The sequence below is a fragment of the Hippichthys cyanospilos genome, chromosome 3 (genome assembly GCF_059441005.1).
Source record: "Hippichthys cyanospilos isolate Australia breed blue-spotted pipefish chromosome 3, RoL_Hcya_1.0, whole genome shotgun sequence".
NCBI lineage: Eukaryota > Metazoa > Chordata > Actinopteri > Syngnathiformes > Syngnathidae > Hippichthys > Hippichthys cyanospilos.
The window spans coordinates 22,916,913-22,933,524 of NC_142371.1; the positions used below are offsets into that span (position 1 = coordinate 22,916,913).

General features: G+C 41.1%; 1 protein-coding gene and 13 non-coding genes across 15 annotated transcripts in view; 2 read left to right on the forward strand and 12 right to left on the reverse strand.

Annotated features, from left to right (window-relative positions):
* The window catches only part of bbs9 (Bardet-Biedl syndrome 9), a 90,869-nt gene extending 76,692 nt beyond the window's left edge, over positions 1-14,177 (forward strand). For both annotated transcript variants that reach the window (XM_088411000.1, XM_088411001.1), the window contains one exon: positions 13,368-14,177. In XM_088411000.1, coding sequence (XP_088267126.1) covers positions 13,368-13,654 — 287 coding nt within the window. In that variant the 3' untranslated portion in view covers positions 13,655-14,177. The remainder of the gene's footprint in view (positions 1-13,367) is intronic.
* trnak-cuu (transfer RNA lysine (anticodon CUU)) lies at positions 50-122 on the reverse strand. Its single transcript has one exon. It is a non-coding gene; the product is annotated as a tRNA-Lys (tRNA).
* trnak-cuu (transfer RNA lysine (anticodon CUU)) lies at positions 222-294 on the reverse strand. Its single transcript has one exon. It is a non-coding gene; the product is annotated as a tRNA-Lys (tRNA).
* Positions 743-815, reverse strand: trnak-cuu (transfer RNA lysine (anticodon CUU)). The gene has a single exon. It is a non-coding gene; the product is annotated as a tRNA-Lys (tRNA).
* On the reverse strand, positions 1,053-1,125 carry trnak-cuu (transfer RNA lysine (anticodon CUU)). Its single transcript has one exon. It is a non-coding gene; the product is annotated as a tRNA-Lys (tRNA).
* On the reverse strand, positions 5,151-5,223 carry trnak-cuu (transfer RNA lysine (anticodon CUU)). The gene has a single exon. It is a non-coding gene; the product is annotated as a tRNA-Lys (tRNA).
* trnak-cuu (transfer RNA lysine (anticodon CUU)) lies at positions 5,822-5,894 on the forward strand. Its single transcript has one exon. It is a non-coding gene; the product is annotated as a tRNA-Lys (tRNA).
* On the reverse strand, positions 6,244-6,316 carry trnak-cuu (transfer RNA lysine (anticodon CUU)). The gene has a single exon. It is a non-coding gene; the product is annotated as a tRNA-Lys (tRNA).
* Positions 6,427-6,499, reverse strand: trnak-cuu (transfer RNA lysine (anticodon CUU)). Its single transcript has one exon. It is a non-coding gene; the product is annotated as a tRNA-Lys (tRNA).
* Positions 6,626-6,698, reverse strand: trnak-cuu (transfer RNA lysine (anticodon CUU)). The gene has a single exon. It is a non-coding gene; the product is annotated as a tRNA-Lys (tRNA).
* On the reverse strand, positions 6,825-6,897 carry trnak-cuu (transfer RNA lysine (anticodon CUU)). The gene has a single exon. It is a non-coding gene; the product is annotated as a tRNA-Lys (tRNA).
* Positions 7,008-7,080, reverse strand: trnak-cuu (transfer RNA lysine (anticodon CUU)). Its single transcript has one exon. It is a non-coding gene; the product is annotated as a tRNA-Lys (tRNA).
* trnak-cuu (transfer RNA lysine (anticodon CUU)) lies at positions 7,191-7,263 on the reverse strand. The gene has a single exon. It is a non-coding gene; the product is annotated as a tRNA-Lys (tRNA).
* trnak-cuu (transfer RNA lysine (anticodon CUU)) lies at positions 7,532-7,604 on the reverse strand. The gene has a single exon. It is a non-coding gene; the product is annotated as a tRNA-Lys (tRNA).
* Positions 14,178-16,612: the final 2,435 nt, after the last annotated feature.

Below are 16,612 nucleotides of genomic sequence, written 5' to 3' on the forward strand. Positions count from 1 at the left end.
TCAAGCATAACAATCTCTGGATCCCCATCAACATGCCCTAAAGAGAACGCGCCCAACATGGGGCTCGAACCCACGACCCTCAGATTAAGAGTCTCATGCTCTACCGACTGAGCTAGCCAGGCTACTAGTGTGTTTTTTCTTTTGTGATGGAGAAAGTACCAGCTGACACTGATCAAGCATAACAGTATGTGGATCCCCATCAACATGCCCTAAAGAGAACACGCCCAACGTGGGGCTCGAACCCACGACCCTGAGATTAAGAGTCTCATGCTCTACCGACTGAGCTAGCCAGGCTACTAGCGTGTGTTTTTTCTTTTGTGATGGAGAAAGTACCAGCTGACACTGATCAAGCATAACAGTATCTGGATCCCCATCAACATGCCCTAAAGAGAACACGCCCAACGTGGGGCTCGAACCCACGACGCTGAGATTAAGTCTCATGCTCTACCGACTGAGCTAGCCGGGCTACTAGTGTGTGTTTATTCTTTAGTGATGGAGAAGGCAGATCATTATGTCGGTTTACAGCGAAATGGCAGAGCTCAGGTATAAAGATAGATAGGATTATATCTATCTATAAGAATTGTCTATACGAAGATAGATAGGTACATAGTGAAATAGCAGAGGTCATGTATACAGTAAAAGCAGCACAAACAGGTGAACCCTGATTTTGTTTAAAGTACCAGCTGACACTGATCAGGCATAACAGTCCCTGAATCCCCATCAAAATGCCCTAAAGAGAACACGCCCAACGTGGGGCTCTAACCCACGACCCTGAGATTAAGAGTCTCATGCTCTACCGACTGAGCTAGCCGGGCTACTGTAGTGTGTCATACTGTAAGAAATCATCCACTCTGGAATATAATTGATGGCATGGAGGAACTTTGAAGGTAGTGTCTTGACAGGAGGTTGATAATTGTGTGGAAGTACAAAGGGAAATAGCAGCGCTCATGTATAAAATCCACACAAATGGTAAACTCTGTGTTTAGAATTCCACTTGACACCTATCAATCTTAAAATTCTCTTACAACCATTTACATATCCTAAACACAAGATGCCCAACGTGGGGCTCGAACCCACGACCCTGAGATTAAGAGTCTCATGCTCTACCAACTGAGCTAGCCGGGCTGCTGATTTCGTGTTATACAAGATCCGGCCCAGAATTTAATTGAGGGCAAGGTAGTGACAGAGAAGATAGATAATTGTGTGCAAGTACATAGCGAAATGGCAGAACTCAGGTATGAAATCATACATAGCACGTATGATTCAAGCCTTTGTCTGTATTTGAAGTACCACCTGTCACTGCTCAAGTATAATGGTCTCTCGTACCCGATAACATGTCTAATGTGGGACTCGAACCGTGATCCGGAGACCAAGTGCCTAATCGTGCAGTAAATTGAAGTTATTTATACAATAGTTTTGGGGATTTTTTCTATTCATAGTGTTTATTGACACAGGTTTTTCAACTATAACCGGGTGGGCCTGGAACATCTCTAGTGATAACCAGCAGTTTACTTTACACATAAGATTTCTCCATGTGAATGTTATTAGTTGTCATTATATAACGACCCCTGTTAATGAGTGTGTAGCCCACTCACTGTAATGAACTTGGTGCAGGAAGTCCAAAGCTCCAATGCAAACAGGGAAAACGTTCTGGCCCTCTTGCAGGAAGGAAGTGTAACAACGAGCTGAACAGGAAGTAATCTGTCTGAAAGAGTGCGAAAACATGGGCGCTCGTCACTCGTCTTCGCCAAAGCGTGCGAACGGTGCCGCAGGTAAGAAAGAGCGAAGGAACGAGCCTGGAGAGAAATGAAGCAAAATTCCGCCTTCAGAGAGTGTGTTTGAGCAGCTGCTTTTTGCGTCAGCAAACGCCTTAAAGTGCACACTGGCAAACTCACTAATATGCGCACAAAAATGCGCTTCATTGCAGGAGAAAAATCGTGTTTTTAAGATAGTGGATTGAATCAGAATGTTTTTACATTTTGCATTTGCATTTCATTGTCAGAACTTTGAGTTGATTTTTCAAAGGTATAATCAATAGAATAATTGATTCTAAAAATAATTCATATTGGCTTCGCTAGCTAATTCTGAACCTTAAAAAACTGCGACTTTAACACAAACTAATCAGCAACATAGAGCATATGACAATATTCTCCTGCATATATTCTCTTTTAACAACCGTTCCTGGAGTTTAGTTAGGAACCTTATCTGCCTCATCTTCTCACAGTCAAACTCAAAAACTCAGTGCTGCCCAGCTTATTGTGGTAGAATGTGGTACTACACTGAAGCTGTCCAATGTCAAATTCAGACTATAAAAAAATGTTTAAAATCCACAAAACATCGGTTGTGAACCACGAATCGTGATATTTGGGGAAGCATTGTATTTTATAATGTATGACATTGTCCCGGGAAATTGTGGTGACAGCAGCACATAAAAAATGAAATACATGATATATTTTTACAAGACACAATGTAATCTGATAGGCCTTACAAAACTTAAATGCGACATTTGACAATTTATTGTGAGCCGTAGGAAAAACTTTGAACGCCAGTTTTTAACACAATAGCTAACATGTTACAGATGTGTGTGTGTATATGTGTGTGTGTGTGTGTGTGTGTGCCCTTGATTTTTGCTACTTGCGACCAAATCCCGGGCTTTACTGTCTTTATGGGGACCTCTTGCACTTTTGTGGATCATTTTGGTAGATCCCACAGGTTCAGACCTCTTTTTGACGGTCAAGACTTGCTTTGAGAGTATTGCTTGAAATTGAATTTTGGTTTGAGTTCAGGGTAAGCGTTAGGGTTAGGGTTGGGGCTGGTTAAGGTTAAGGTTCGGGCCTAGAAAATGGGTTATGTCAATAGGGTGTCCCCACTATGATAGATAAAAACCGTTGTGTGTGTAGAATGGTAGTGCTCTATTGGTGAAGGGAAGAGTGTGTGTTTGGGGGGGGGGGGGGCACGTACGTGCATGTGTGCAGGGCAGAAAGTCTGTTAGATTTATGGCACGTGGGATAAAACAGTTCTAAGTTAGATAAATAAGTAATATACTCTGAATGTGTCTCGCCCACTCTCGCTCTCTGCGGGACACACTGCTGTCTTTGTTCCCATTGAGCAAACGCACACACACGCTTCTTAGGATGTATCTTTGAAATAATACGCCGCATATTCTTCGGGCCGGGCGTGTGCACGCTAAGCGCTCGCATCCTTTCACGCGAGCACTGCGCAAACAAGCTTAAAGCAGCTCCTCATAAATAAGCGCCGCTGCCAAAGTGTCAACGCTGCCAGTTTCGTGCCCCGGCCGACGTGTTCTTGTATCCCGGCCTGCCACGTCCTATCAGGATTAGCCTGGAATGTACGCACTTCCTCTTGCCGTCTGACCATCGTCCGCCCCGCTGGGGTGCGCGTTTTGCCCGGCGAACACTTGAGAGCAAATTCAGGAGAACATAGACTGGATCCCCGTTTATCGCGAGGGTCAAATTTATAGAAATTTACAGTTGCTAGTAATAAGTAAAAATCTTTCACACTTTTTCAATTTTCATCTATCTAACACCGCTTAAACACAAATCATCAAAAGTGAAATTGTAGTTGTTTGCTTTCAATCTGTTATACATTTAGAGATCATTTCTGAAAACATGCACTACGCATTCAAGTTTTTTTTAAATTTATTTTGGAAGCATGGCTAAGGGCCTGGCTAAAATCGGTTAACATGCATGGGTCCCATCATGTGTCCCGGGTCTACTGCTATGCAGGTCCTTCATTAGCATCAGGTTTTGTCCCTTAAGTTTCAGTTAGCTAGCTAGCTAGTCAAAGAAAAAAAACTCTATTACTATTGCTGCATAAAAAGTGAATATCATGACTGAAAACATGAGCTATGCCTAACATCTGTGACAGTGCATTGTGGAAATGTAGCCATATATTTTTTTTTATTCCGTTTTCCTTATTTTTTCAAGGAAGTGTGGCCAAAAAAAACGGTTCATGAGCCCCTCTTAGCTAATATACAAGAAATGTAGCACATTCGTTAGCATCAGATTTTCTCCAGTTGCGTTTCAGTTGTCTAGCTAGCTAGTCGAAGCAGAAAATGTCCTGTACGTGGAGTAAAAATGGAAAAATAAACATAATGGCTGAAAACATGTGCTAAAATTAGCAGCTATGTAGCAATTTATTGTGACAAATTGGAGCTATAGAATGAAGTATTTTTTTCAGTTGTCCTGATTTTTAGGGGGGGTGTGGCAGTGTCACGCATGGGCCACAGTATCAGCATGTAGAAAGAACTGTAGCCCTTTCATTAGCATCAGAATTCGTTTGGTGAATTTGGCTCATGGCAGTTAGCCAGCTAGCTATGTCGTCACCCCGAATATGCATCTTTCCTTTATTATTTTTGTAGCTGCTGTAGAGCACCTTTGTAAGTGTTTGCACTCCAGGCTCACTCTTTATGCACAAAAAAAATGTAAAACTGGGTTTTACATCACTTATACCCTTTATAGCATACTGTATTAGCTGTTGTTAATTTTTCAAGATAGACAACTAGCTGTGCTATTACTCTTTACTCGATTCCCATCCTGATGAAGATTTATGATCTGAGTAGCAGCTTTATTTTCAAGTGGGAACTATGTCCAGTGAGCTTCCATATATCACGGAAGCAGAGTTAGTGGGCCTCTAATCATCACAGCAGACTTTTCTGATGATCATTAGCGGCTTCCCAAGAGCGTTTTTCATTTTCCACATGAGCAAAATGACACCGTTTTCCTTTCTACAACCAGCGACAGATCCAAAGGAGTTCTTTGTCGTTAATGCACCGGGAGATATGATAAAGAAGGCTTTCACACACGTGTGTTGCAGTATTTAGATACAGTTGCTCTCCCATGACCAGCTGCCGTACCTGGAGACCTCTCCGTCTCGGACCCCCTCCGCGTTTCCGTGTTTGTGTCTGTCTGCCTCGCCGTCTTGGCCCAATCGGACCGTGTCGGCAAAGAACATGTCAAGTGAAAACACGTTAGCAACCATCATGTCAACAACGAGCCTATCAGTCGGCAATATATCAGAAAAGAAAATACCTATTATAACTGTTAGAAGTTGTTCTTTTTCCGTGGTCCATAAGGTCAACATGAATTGAAGACAGGATTGCTTTTGTGTGTTAAAGGGTGGTAAACTAGCGCCCAACGTGGGGCTCGAACCCACGACCCTGAGATTAAGAGTCTCATGCTCTACCGACTGAGCTAGCCGGGCTGATTCAGGGGGTGTACTTGCCATATCGGAATTCTAAGTCCTAAAGGGCTACAGCGCTACAAAAATAATAAATAAATAAAAACTAAATTGACCACAGACTCACATACTCCCTGATTACAGTCCGTTTGACAGCTTCCTTTGAGTGTCTTCTCATTCATAACCATATGCATACTTTGCAGGTGAATGCATGCTTGGGTATGACCTTGTGTGAGCTGTATTCATTGAGTATGTGTGTGTGTGTGTGTGTGTGTTCATCTGTGTACATATGTATATGTGCGTGCCTGTGGAATGCAGCATGCCAACATCTATTTGATTTATGTCCGAAACCCTGCCAGGGGTTGGGAGTGCTGAGATAAATTGTATAATAGTCGCGACTAAACTAACAATAGCTTGGTTGAAATGGTAGGCTGTCTCTGTGGCAGTAAATCTTCAAATGAACAGTATCACAATACACAGGAACATATCGCTTAAAATGCTACAAAAAAGGAGAGTGACTGAAGAGTCTTGTGCAGCATCGGCTGAGCTTGCCATGAATGCTAAAGTTAGCGCATAGTATTCATTTCAGTTTCGGACCATGCTGCCCTTTTTCAGATCGTTAGCCCGGCTAGCTCAGTCGGTAGAGCATGAGACTCTTAATCTCAGGGTCGTGGGTTCGAGCCCCACGTTGGGCGCAGGACTTTTCTCAGGCTGATATAGGCTATGGCTTACTGGTTATTTAACTCACTTGAACATGTCACTGTCCGCGTCAAATAATCAGTCCTCTATTTCAGAATTATATGAACACATTCAATTGAGTCAACTTGCTACTTGTTTGGATTTCTCACATCTCTGAAGTCACTTTGACATAACCCAATCAAAATGCTTTACTACAGCCACTAAAATAAGTCTTGCCTCCATTATCGTGGGAGGCATGTTCCCCACACTTGGAGAATACATAAACTACTATTTATTTTTAATCCAAACCCCCTTTTTATAGGAAGTAATAATAAGTATATTAACAAGCTCAGGCCAAAACACATACGCCCAACGTGGGGCTCGAACCCACGACCCTGAGATTAAGAGTCTCATGCTCTACCGACTGAGCTAGCCGGGCCACATAAACATCACCATAGCTAAATGCTAACACAAAAACGACTTAAATGATATGTCGGTGGGAGTTTTTCTGAGATAATGTCCAATTTTCACTAGGCCATAAAAGACGTACGCCCAACGTGGGGCTCGAACCCACGACCCTGAGATTAAGAGTCTCATGCTCTACCGACTGAGCTAGCCGGGCGACGCAACTGTATAACAGTCAAACACCACCAAAGCTAAATGCTAACATGGAAACGATTTAAATGACATGTCGGGGGGAGCCCTTTCAGTGTAAATGGCCAAGTCTTAGTAGTCTATAAAAAACATACGCCCAACGTGGGGCTCGAACCCACGACCCTGAGATTAAGAGTCTCATGCTCTATCGACTGAGCTAGCCGGGCGACGCAACTGTATAACAGTCAAACACCACCAAAGCTAAATGCTAACACGGAAACAATTTAAATGACATGTCGGGGGGAGCCCTTTCAGTGTAAATGGCCAAGTCTTAGTAGTCTATAAAAGACATACGCCCAACGTGGGGCTCGAACCCACGACCCTGAGATTAAGAGTCTCATGCTCTACCGACTGAGCTAGCCGGGCCACACAAACACCACCAAAGCTAAATGCTAACACAAAAACGATTTAAATGATATGTCGGTGGGAGTTTTTCTGAGATAATGGCCAATTTTCACTAGGCCATAAAAGACGTACGCCCAACGTGGGGCTCGAACACACGACACTGAGATTAAGAGTCTCATGCTCTACCGACTGAGCTAGCCGGGCCACGCAAACACCACCAAAGCTAAATGCTAACACAAAAACGATTTAAATGATATGTCGGTGGGAGTTTTTCTGAGATAATGGCCAATTTTCACTAGGCCATAAAAGACGTACGCCCAACGTGGGGCTCGAACCCACGACCCTGAGATTAAGAGTCTCATGCTCTACCGACTGAGCTAGCCAGGCGATGCAATCTTTGGACAGTCAAAAAGCAGCAGAACTAAATGCAAACATTAGCATTCCTGGCTAGCTCGGCAGCTATCAGAGGAGACGTTGCAGACTCTCTCATTTCGATGGCTGGTTTACTAAAGAATAAGATGTGTGCTCAAAATTAACGGTGAGCTTGATGATTGTAGATTTGCTAACATTTCTGTAGAGCATAACCGATTAAAACTGACGGGTAAGAGTCCTTTCTGAGTTAAGGGCCAATTCTCACTAGGCCATAAAAGACATACGCCCAACGTGGGGCTCGAACCCACGACCCTGAGATTAAGAGTCTCATGCTCTACCGACTGAGCTAGCCGGGCGACGCAAATGTTCACCAGTCAAATAGCAGCAGAACTAAATGCTAACTTTAGCATTCCTAGCTAGCTCAGCCGCGACCACACATATACACGGTATATGCTACGTTTCAGTAGTACTGCACAGTACACAGTGGTGGACCCTGGTGACCGTTATGAAAAACAAAGTCAAGTCTCCCATACTCCGTCTCGTGTTCATGCTGATTTTTTCACTACGTGAGCTTTAATTTTTAGGAAGCTGACATATGTAACGCTGTATGTACAGCTGGAAATGCACTTTGTGTGTGTGCATGCGTGTCACTCAGCCGGCGTTGTAAACGTCCTCTCTGATGTGGCCGACTGTGTAGAGAGAGTTCAGAGCGCATGAGGAAGTTGATGGAGGCGTGTGTGATTTTATACCACGAAACACTTGAGGCGATTTTATAGTAATCAAAAACACTTTTTGAGCAGACCACTTTATAGCTGTCTTCATATTCTGTGTGTGTGTTTGAGATGGTGCTAGCAGGGCGTTTCTGTCCAGAGAGAAAATATCCCGGACGACCACGGGAATGAATCCGCCCATTAAACCACACCCAGTCAACTAGCGAGCGAGCGGGCGAGCGAGCACCGAAGCTGTGGTCTTCTGTGTCGCTCGCCCTCCTTTTGTGCATTTGCGTTCCAGTGACTACATGACACTTGTTTTAGGTTACATGCACACACACTTGTTATTTTTACACAAAACATACATGCTACACCGTAAACTGTAACATCTGGAAGCAATTCAGTTAGGATTTGTCCAATCTTGGAGACCTTTTCTACCAAGATTCATAGTGGGGCCTACCAAATTTTTTCTTTTTAAAATATTCAATAGCAATAATACAGGTGTATTTTTTCAGGGTCTATAGCAAGGGTGTGAAACTGATTTTTATCGTGGGCCACATTGTACTTATAATGTCTGTTAGAGGGCCGGAATAAATCTAAAAATAGTCTAAAAAAAGCTTCAATTTTAACGTACCCCTTTAATTTCTCTAAAATCCTGAAAATTTAGGACTTAAAAATAGAAAAACATGTGTCTAATAACCGCCATTTTTGCTGGTTTACATCTTTACCTAGTTTTGAAAACAGAGACCGATAAAAACTGTTCAAAAGATCGGGAAAATGGTTATTTTTGAAGACAATCTGCAAGTTTAGTAAGAAACTTGAAATCAAATTAGCATTTGGCGGGCCACATAAAATGATGTGGCGGGCCGGCTCTGGCCCCCAGGCCTTGAGTTCAAGTGATCAAGGAACCCTTTCCCCAATAACAGCAGCCAAAACAATGTAGATCTCGTTCCGTGGGAAATCTGGCGTTCTAATCTCGCGGTATCTCGTCATACGAGATCCCTAACCCTAGCTACAGTATCTGTCCCAATCCTTCAGCCCCCAGCAGGTTTTTTAAGTAATTGGTCGCACCAAAAACAGTCTATATTGAGCAATTATATCACATTTACGCGTTTAGGATTAAGTTTCATCCTACACTGGCTGAGCTAGCCAGGTAGCTTCTTATCTTCACGCTACCTGTCAAAGTTTTGCCCGGGTTGGGAGTAAACCGTGTGAAACCCAAAGTTTTAGCCCAATGAGGCCCAGAAACATATTTTGGAGTAATTTTGAAACCAACGGGGTGTTATTTTAAAATCTATTGCTCTCTGGAAGTAACTTTCTCAACACCGAACCTAAATGAACCATAAAGTTACTCCTCTCGTTTTACACTTTTGCATGTCATTCGCAAATAATTCCATCTTTGAGGCTCCTTCTCAAGAGCAAAGAGCGTTTGAGCTTGTTTGCAGTACAGGAGACACATGGAAATATGAACTATGAAGGGAAGCTAATGGCTAAAACTAAGAGTAAAAACACAAAGTCCATCGCTGGGAAAACGTTCTGAGCACCTGCGCGCCCATCAGTCAACTCCAAGATTTTTCTCAAGGGAGCCCTCGCAAACGTCCGCAAACGTTGACGTTGTAAAACAAGATGGCAGCAAGCGACAAAGCGGCCGTCTGTAGACTAATCACTTTTTTTTTCTTTTACGTGACTTCTTCAGACGTGTCTGGACGGGATCGCCGTGTCAGAAAATCCGTTCCATTCGCCGGCATCCAGGGAATACGGATATTATAACGGGCTTCCCGCAAATGAGTGACCGAGGTGTTTCATTTTCACTAACGAGAAAGCACACTGAGTGCTTCTTGTCCTCCGCGTCAGCTGCTTATTATATCATAATTATATCTTCTGAAGGTAGATACATATATAAACATATATATTTATGTATAATGGGTGTATGTGTGTGTCCGCGGACGTTTTAGCCATATTTGGTGCTTTCGTAAAAAGCTTTGGCGCCATGGGGAAAAAATGATTTTTTTTGTCATTACCCTGTCACATGGCACTTTATCATTTGCGCCCCCGTTATTTTGCAGATTTTAAACTGGTCTTTTTTTTTTTTTTTTGATGTTCCAGCTCCACCCGATGTTGAATGTGTCACTAAGATTTTTTTTTTGTGGGAAGTTTATTTGGAAAAACTTGGAACCTTTAGCATGCAAATTGAATGAGGCAAAATGCTGTGAATGTGAATCTGTTCTTTTGAAAGTATCACTGGAAATACATCGGATTTTGTTTTGTTTGTATTGTCATTTTTGGCCAGTGAGAACTTTTGTAAGTTGAAAATCATTTCCAGGTTGAATTGAATAAACTGAAAAGTTTAAATTTCAACCGAGAATGAAGCAAATATCTTGGATTGAATGATAAGCAGCCCGGAGAAACTTCTTATTGGGAATCAATGGGAAATTTAATAATTGCCGTGAATATTGTAAATGAGAATGGCGTGAAGTTTCAGAATGTCAAAAAAAAGTGAGCACTAAAAAAATAGGAATAAGAGTAAGTAGCTAAGATCGGCTTCTTTAGCATTTAGCTTAGTCTTGCTTTGTTCCCAGTACTTTGTTCACATTTTCTCCCTCGCCTTGCGAGGCTTCAACAACAATGAAAGTTTCCTGTCGTCGTTTAATCTTTTTGTGTCGCCGCCGCCATATTTTTGTTCCTGACTGAAAACAAAAAAAAAGCAAAGCACAGCGACAATGGTCGTGGTGCGCATGATATCAGCATCTGCGGATTATCTGCGGTACGTTCAAAGCCCGCATGTTCCGCTCGCTCGGGCCTGTTAGCGGCACTGCATTCAACTGCACGCAGCCGTCGTCAAAATACAGGCGGCCGCACAGACTGCCCGCAGCGAACATCCACTGTGCTGTACGTGTGTGTGTTTGTGTATGTATGTGTTTGATTTTGGGATCATGGAATCTAGCCTGTAGTGTTTGTGGTGATACTGGAGGAACGTATCACAGCAGAGGAAAAGTTTCAATTTTAACTCAAATTAAATATATATATGCAAAAAGGCAGCGATTAAGGTAGAGTAATTCAAATTAAGGCTTTGTCTATATGTAAACAAGGCGCTTTAAACCCGCTGTAAAAAATTCCATCCAAATGGCTTTTTTTATTGTTTATAGACTCACATAGAATTTTTAACACCGTCTTTTAATGCCTTTAATGCAATGCCGTCTTTAGCGGGAAATACCCAAGACTTGGCCGATGACGTAAATTTCCGGGTTCACGGTTGCTACACACAAACGCGGATGTGGTGAATTTGTCAAATCCCGAAAATTTGGCAAAGCTCCACTCCAGTTCTTGAGACCTTCCGTTTAATCCCCCCCCAAAAAATCTCAAGCTCATACAGCGGCTAGAGAAAAAAAAAAAAAAAAAAAAAAAAATATATATATATATATATATATATATATATATATATATATATATATATATATATATATATATATATGTGTATATATATATATATATATGTATATGTGTATATATATATATATATATATATATATATATATATATATACATATATATATATATATATATATGTATATGTGTATATATATATATATATATATGTATATGTGTATATATATATATATATATATATATATACATATATATCTATCTATATATATATATATATATATATATATATATATATATATATATATATATATATATATATATATATATATATATATATAAAAAATATATATATATATATATATATATATATATATATATATAAATATATAGTACAAAAATAAAGGATTAGGAGACGATGAGCCCCACTGAAAGATGAACACGCGACTTTGTCAAATTTCAATCGACTCTCACGTATTATATGTCATTTTGAAGAGAAATGGGTAGAGAATTACAATGAATCAATGTTTCAGTTTTCATTTGACTTAATAAACACTAATTTATTGCTCGTGTTGGTTTAAAAAAAAGTCGCATGTAACTTGTGATCTTAGGGAAAAGAAAATTACAATTAGAGTGTTTTTCAAAATCACACACACACATTTAAGACACAAAAGCGAGGGAGACATCAGTCTGTGGTCTGTAAATGTTCTCATGGAGATAAGAGGAGCGTCTCATTGTAGGCAGACAAGCATCCTCTTATCATCTTATCACATAGTCAATCCCAGCTTCTGCTGTGTGTGTTGTGTACTGCGTGTGTGTGTGTGTGTGTGTGTACATGTGTCTTCGACAGGGCTCAGGAGAGTGGAGAGGGGACGGGTGGTTGGGGGTCCTGCAGTTAAGTGGCGGTGCTTTGTAATGCAACAGGTGCCGTTGTCGCTCAATTTGTCCCCGTGCTAAAGAGTGCGTGAGTGCGTGCGTGCGTGCGTGCGACAACAAAAGTCAAAGTTAATCCCGTGTGAGTGGCGTTGCCACGGCCCGTCTGAGGCGCGACAAACGCCTCGTTAGCATTCCCAGCACCCGCCCGAGTTCATATAACAAACGAGCTTGTGTGGCGAGAAAAGAGTTAAACTTGTCCAATTTTTATTTAACTCTATCCCAGACACTTATGTTTTTTTATATTTATTTTGTATTTTTTTTTTTTATGAATCCAGACATTAAATCCCAGGTTCTTATTCATACTTAAGTATAAAGTCGCAGGGCTCAAATCATGAGCAAAAAGTTGTGGTTTATAGTCTGCAAATACGCAAAGAAAAAGCTACGTTTTAATATTTTTGTTTGTAAATCATGTTTTCTCCTTCAGCCTTTGGCTATCTTCAGTGTGGAGTCCCTCAAGGTTCTACTTTTGATCCAGTTTTGCTTCCATTTCCACATCTGTACACACATGCGACATCCACATCATCCCAAGTGTAAAAAATGCTGTTCAACACTTACAGTGGAAAATATGTGGGTGATGAAACACCCACATTCTTGTGGATCTGACAAAAAGTGTGGGTTGAAACCTGTCTTTTATAAGTGTCTTTTTACTGGGAAAACTGTCCCCCACATACATGTAAAAATGTGGGTGTTGAATCGTTTTGCTAGGATAAATGGGTGTGGTTCCTTTCTAGTAGGTACAGATTAAAAAATGGATGTTGAAAATATTTATTGGAAAAAGTATGCATTTTGAAACGCCAACAAAGTGGGATTCGAAACCTTATAGCAAGTCAAGTGTGTGAAGAAATTTGAGGGTGTTCATACCTTACATCTCATAAAATGCGGGTGTCCAAACTTCCCCTTTGCTCATTTGTGTGAATTGAAAAGTGAGTGTTGCAAATTTTGCCTGGAAAAATGTGGACGCTGAAACATCCACCCCGTGCGGATGTAATTAAAAATGTGAGTGTTGGGACTTTTGACTGGAAAAAACATGGATCTTGAAACACCCGCATTTCCACGTCCCCTTCTGACGATGTCATCACTGCCGTTTAGATAAAGACAAGAAAGTCTCCAGCGAACCATCGGAGGGCGCCCTGAGAGAAGAAGCGACGGCAGGCGACGTGAAGAAGAAAGAGTCATCCAAGGAAAAGAAGGACGCCAGGAAGGAGTCTAGCAAGGACGAGGCCAAGGAAGCTAAGAAGGAATCGTCGTCCTCATCCAAGGAGAAGAAGGAGCGGGACAAGGAGTCCGGCAAGGAAGCAGGAGACAAGAAAGTGTCCAAAAAGTCATCCACTAGCAAAGTCAAAGACAAGAAGGACCCTGAGGCTGCAGAGGCTTGAGGTCCCAAACGGTACAAGCAGACCTGAGCGCGAGGTTTGAACTCGGAACCCGTCGCTGAAGCGGACGTGCTAACCGCTAGCTTCCCTCCGGCGGGAAAAACTTGATTTCGAATCATGTGAGCTCAGGTAAACACTTCTTTTCCCGTAATACTACTACAAAGAGTACCTGGTAACCATGGCAACGTGGTGACGTTTGCCAGCTAGCGTGCTAGGGCTAATGTCGTCTGCTTGGTTAGCTTGGCAAGTAGTAAAGAAACACTTAGAATTTCCTATTGGCGTGAAAAAATGAGCAATTGAAAGGCAAAAAGGAAAAGTCTCATGAGAATTTTTGAAGTTTTGTTGCTTGGACAAAAACAAACAAAAATGTCTTGTTGTTTGTCACAATTTGCAGCAGCGACAGCGCTGGACTTGAACTTCAGCTCCTTTAAAACTTTGTAACATAGGCAAGGTTTTTTACGTCCTTGTAGATACTAAAGAAGAAAATTGCATTCGTTAGGATACAGAATAAAAGTCAGATGTGTCACTTTGGAGTCGTCTTTTTTCACCTCTTTGCAGTTGTTTATTTCTTGTCTTGCTGTTTTTGTTTTCCTTCAAATCTGCTTTTATTTATAAACATTTTTGATGCGTTCTTTTCTTGTTCCTCTTTCTCAAAAATTTAACACGTTATATTGTTTTGACTTTTTTTGCATCGTAGTCTATTTCGATGCTTTTTAATTACATTAGCTTCCCTTCTTTTGCATTGCTTTTTATTTCTTACAGTTTTACTTGTTTTCATTTTTTTTTGCCTATTAATTTTCCCATTTTATGGTCTTTTACTTTGTAGATACCGTTTTGCTTTTTCCATTTTTTTTTGCTTTTTTATATTTTCTTGTTTGATTTTCATATATATAGATACACATATCATTTAGTTATTCATATATAATTTATTGACTCCCATCTTTTTGTTTTTAAACTTTTTAAAATATTTTACCTAATATATTTTGATATATTTTTTAATATATTTTTTTTTTTACTTTTTTGTTGTTTTGATTAGTTTTCCCTTTTTAAATGTTTATGTAAATGTATTATTGTTCATATTTTCATTTGCTCATGCTCTCTTATTAGTTCTTCATTTATTTTTTTCATATTGATCTCATTTTTATGTTTTTCTTTCTCTGTTTTCATATTTTTTTATTCAGATTTTTTTTTTCCTTTTTTTAAACCTACTCTTTAATAAGCGTTTCGCGCGGTACTGCAGGTTGGACAAGCAAGAGTCAACGTCACTGTAAAGGTAACGCTTTTTTTTCTTCCGAACTTTTTATATTTTCGTTTTCATCTTACCTATTCTTATTGTGTCCATGATTTCATTTTTTCTTGAAAACAGTCATTTATGTATATAATGAAAAGGTATGACTTTGTTTCTTCACTTCATCATTACTATTATTGTCGATCAGTTTTGTTTTTTGTTTTTTGCTTTTAGCCCCGCCCCCACCGTTATTCCTTATACCTCCATGCAGTACCATCACCGACCAGCGGGGGAGTTTGCCTGCGCTAAATTTATCTCCTTGCGCTGTAGATGCAGGTATAAGTCCAGAGAGCGACAAGCTCCTCGTGTGGTCGAGACAGCTGTACCCCCAGCCCCCCAGCCCAAAACCCATCCGCCGCCCCCTCACCCAAACGCACACAGGGTCTTTGAGGGCCAGACCTGTCGGCTACAGGGGGCTTTAACCCCGGGGCCGGGGCGGGGGGCTCCGGGCCCCCGTCTGTCTGCCGGCAGGAAACGTCGTCTCTCCTCACTTTCTCCTTCTTTTCCTTTTCTTCTTAGTTTGTTTACGTCACAAGAAGGGGGAAAAAAAATCATCTGCTAGCGGTTAGCTACGCTCTGTTAGCATTTAGCTCTTATCTAGCGCTTACCTGATCGGGCAACTGGGGGATTAGGATTTCTCTACGCTATTTGCTGCTCCTCACAGGAAATGCAGTCTTCCTTCAGGCAAAAACTACCGCTTTTGTCCATACGCTCCGCCATATTAACAGGAAAGTTCTCTAAATGGACAAGATTTAGACCGTTTTTCATTTCAAAGAATAAATTGAATTGTATCAATGTGTTCTTAACGACCAACAGTATGTTTTAATTATAATCGTAGGTCTAGTTCTTATGAAATGATATTACATATGGGGTGGCGCTCTTCCGGAGGCTCCCATGTTTGTTATAGCTAAGGACAACGGTAAATGCAGCACCTCCTGCTGGCCGTAATGAAAAACTGTCAAATCTTACGCAGTGTCCCTTTAAGCACCAATCTCGCTGAATCTCCGCCCAGGTAGCGGCTCTTTTGAGGTCACAATTATTCTTAAGATGTTCTGAAACAGTCTTGCCAAAATTGGACATTTAAAAATTATTAACTCATATTTTGTACTTCCTGCACTGGACTACTTTTTTTCCCTTTAAATCAGTGCTTCACCGTAGTGGGGCGGGGCCCGCAGGGAGGGGTACGAGGCGATGCTGGGGGGCGCGCATGACCTCAGGGGAAAGGCTTTGTTTTTGTCATGAGAAATGGAATGAAATGAAACATTGAATAGAGAATTTGAATGTTGCCAAATTTAAATCCCTAGTTTTTTGATAAACACATTTAAACGTTTGGCACATTCATCTTTCAATAATCGTCGTTTCTGTCGAAATCCCAAAATGGACACATTGTTGGAAAATTCACATTTTCATCAATAATCCTAAACTAATTCATGATATAAGCCTGCTTTTGTGAAAATGCGACACTTTTTTTCTCCTTTTGTTCTCCTGCCACGCAATTATCTTCCCGAATAGTTTTGCAGCTGAATTGGCGAAGACTAGCAACACAACTCAAGAAAGTGGAATAAAAGTTCATTCACGATTCCCCGTAGGTTCCGACTGGACTTTGCTGCCTCTGCTGGGCACCGCACGGCAACTATCGAAAGGAAGAGGAGGAGAGGAGTAAGAAGAAGAGG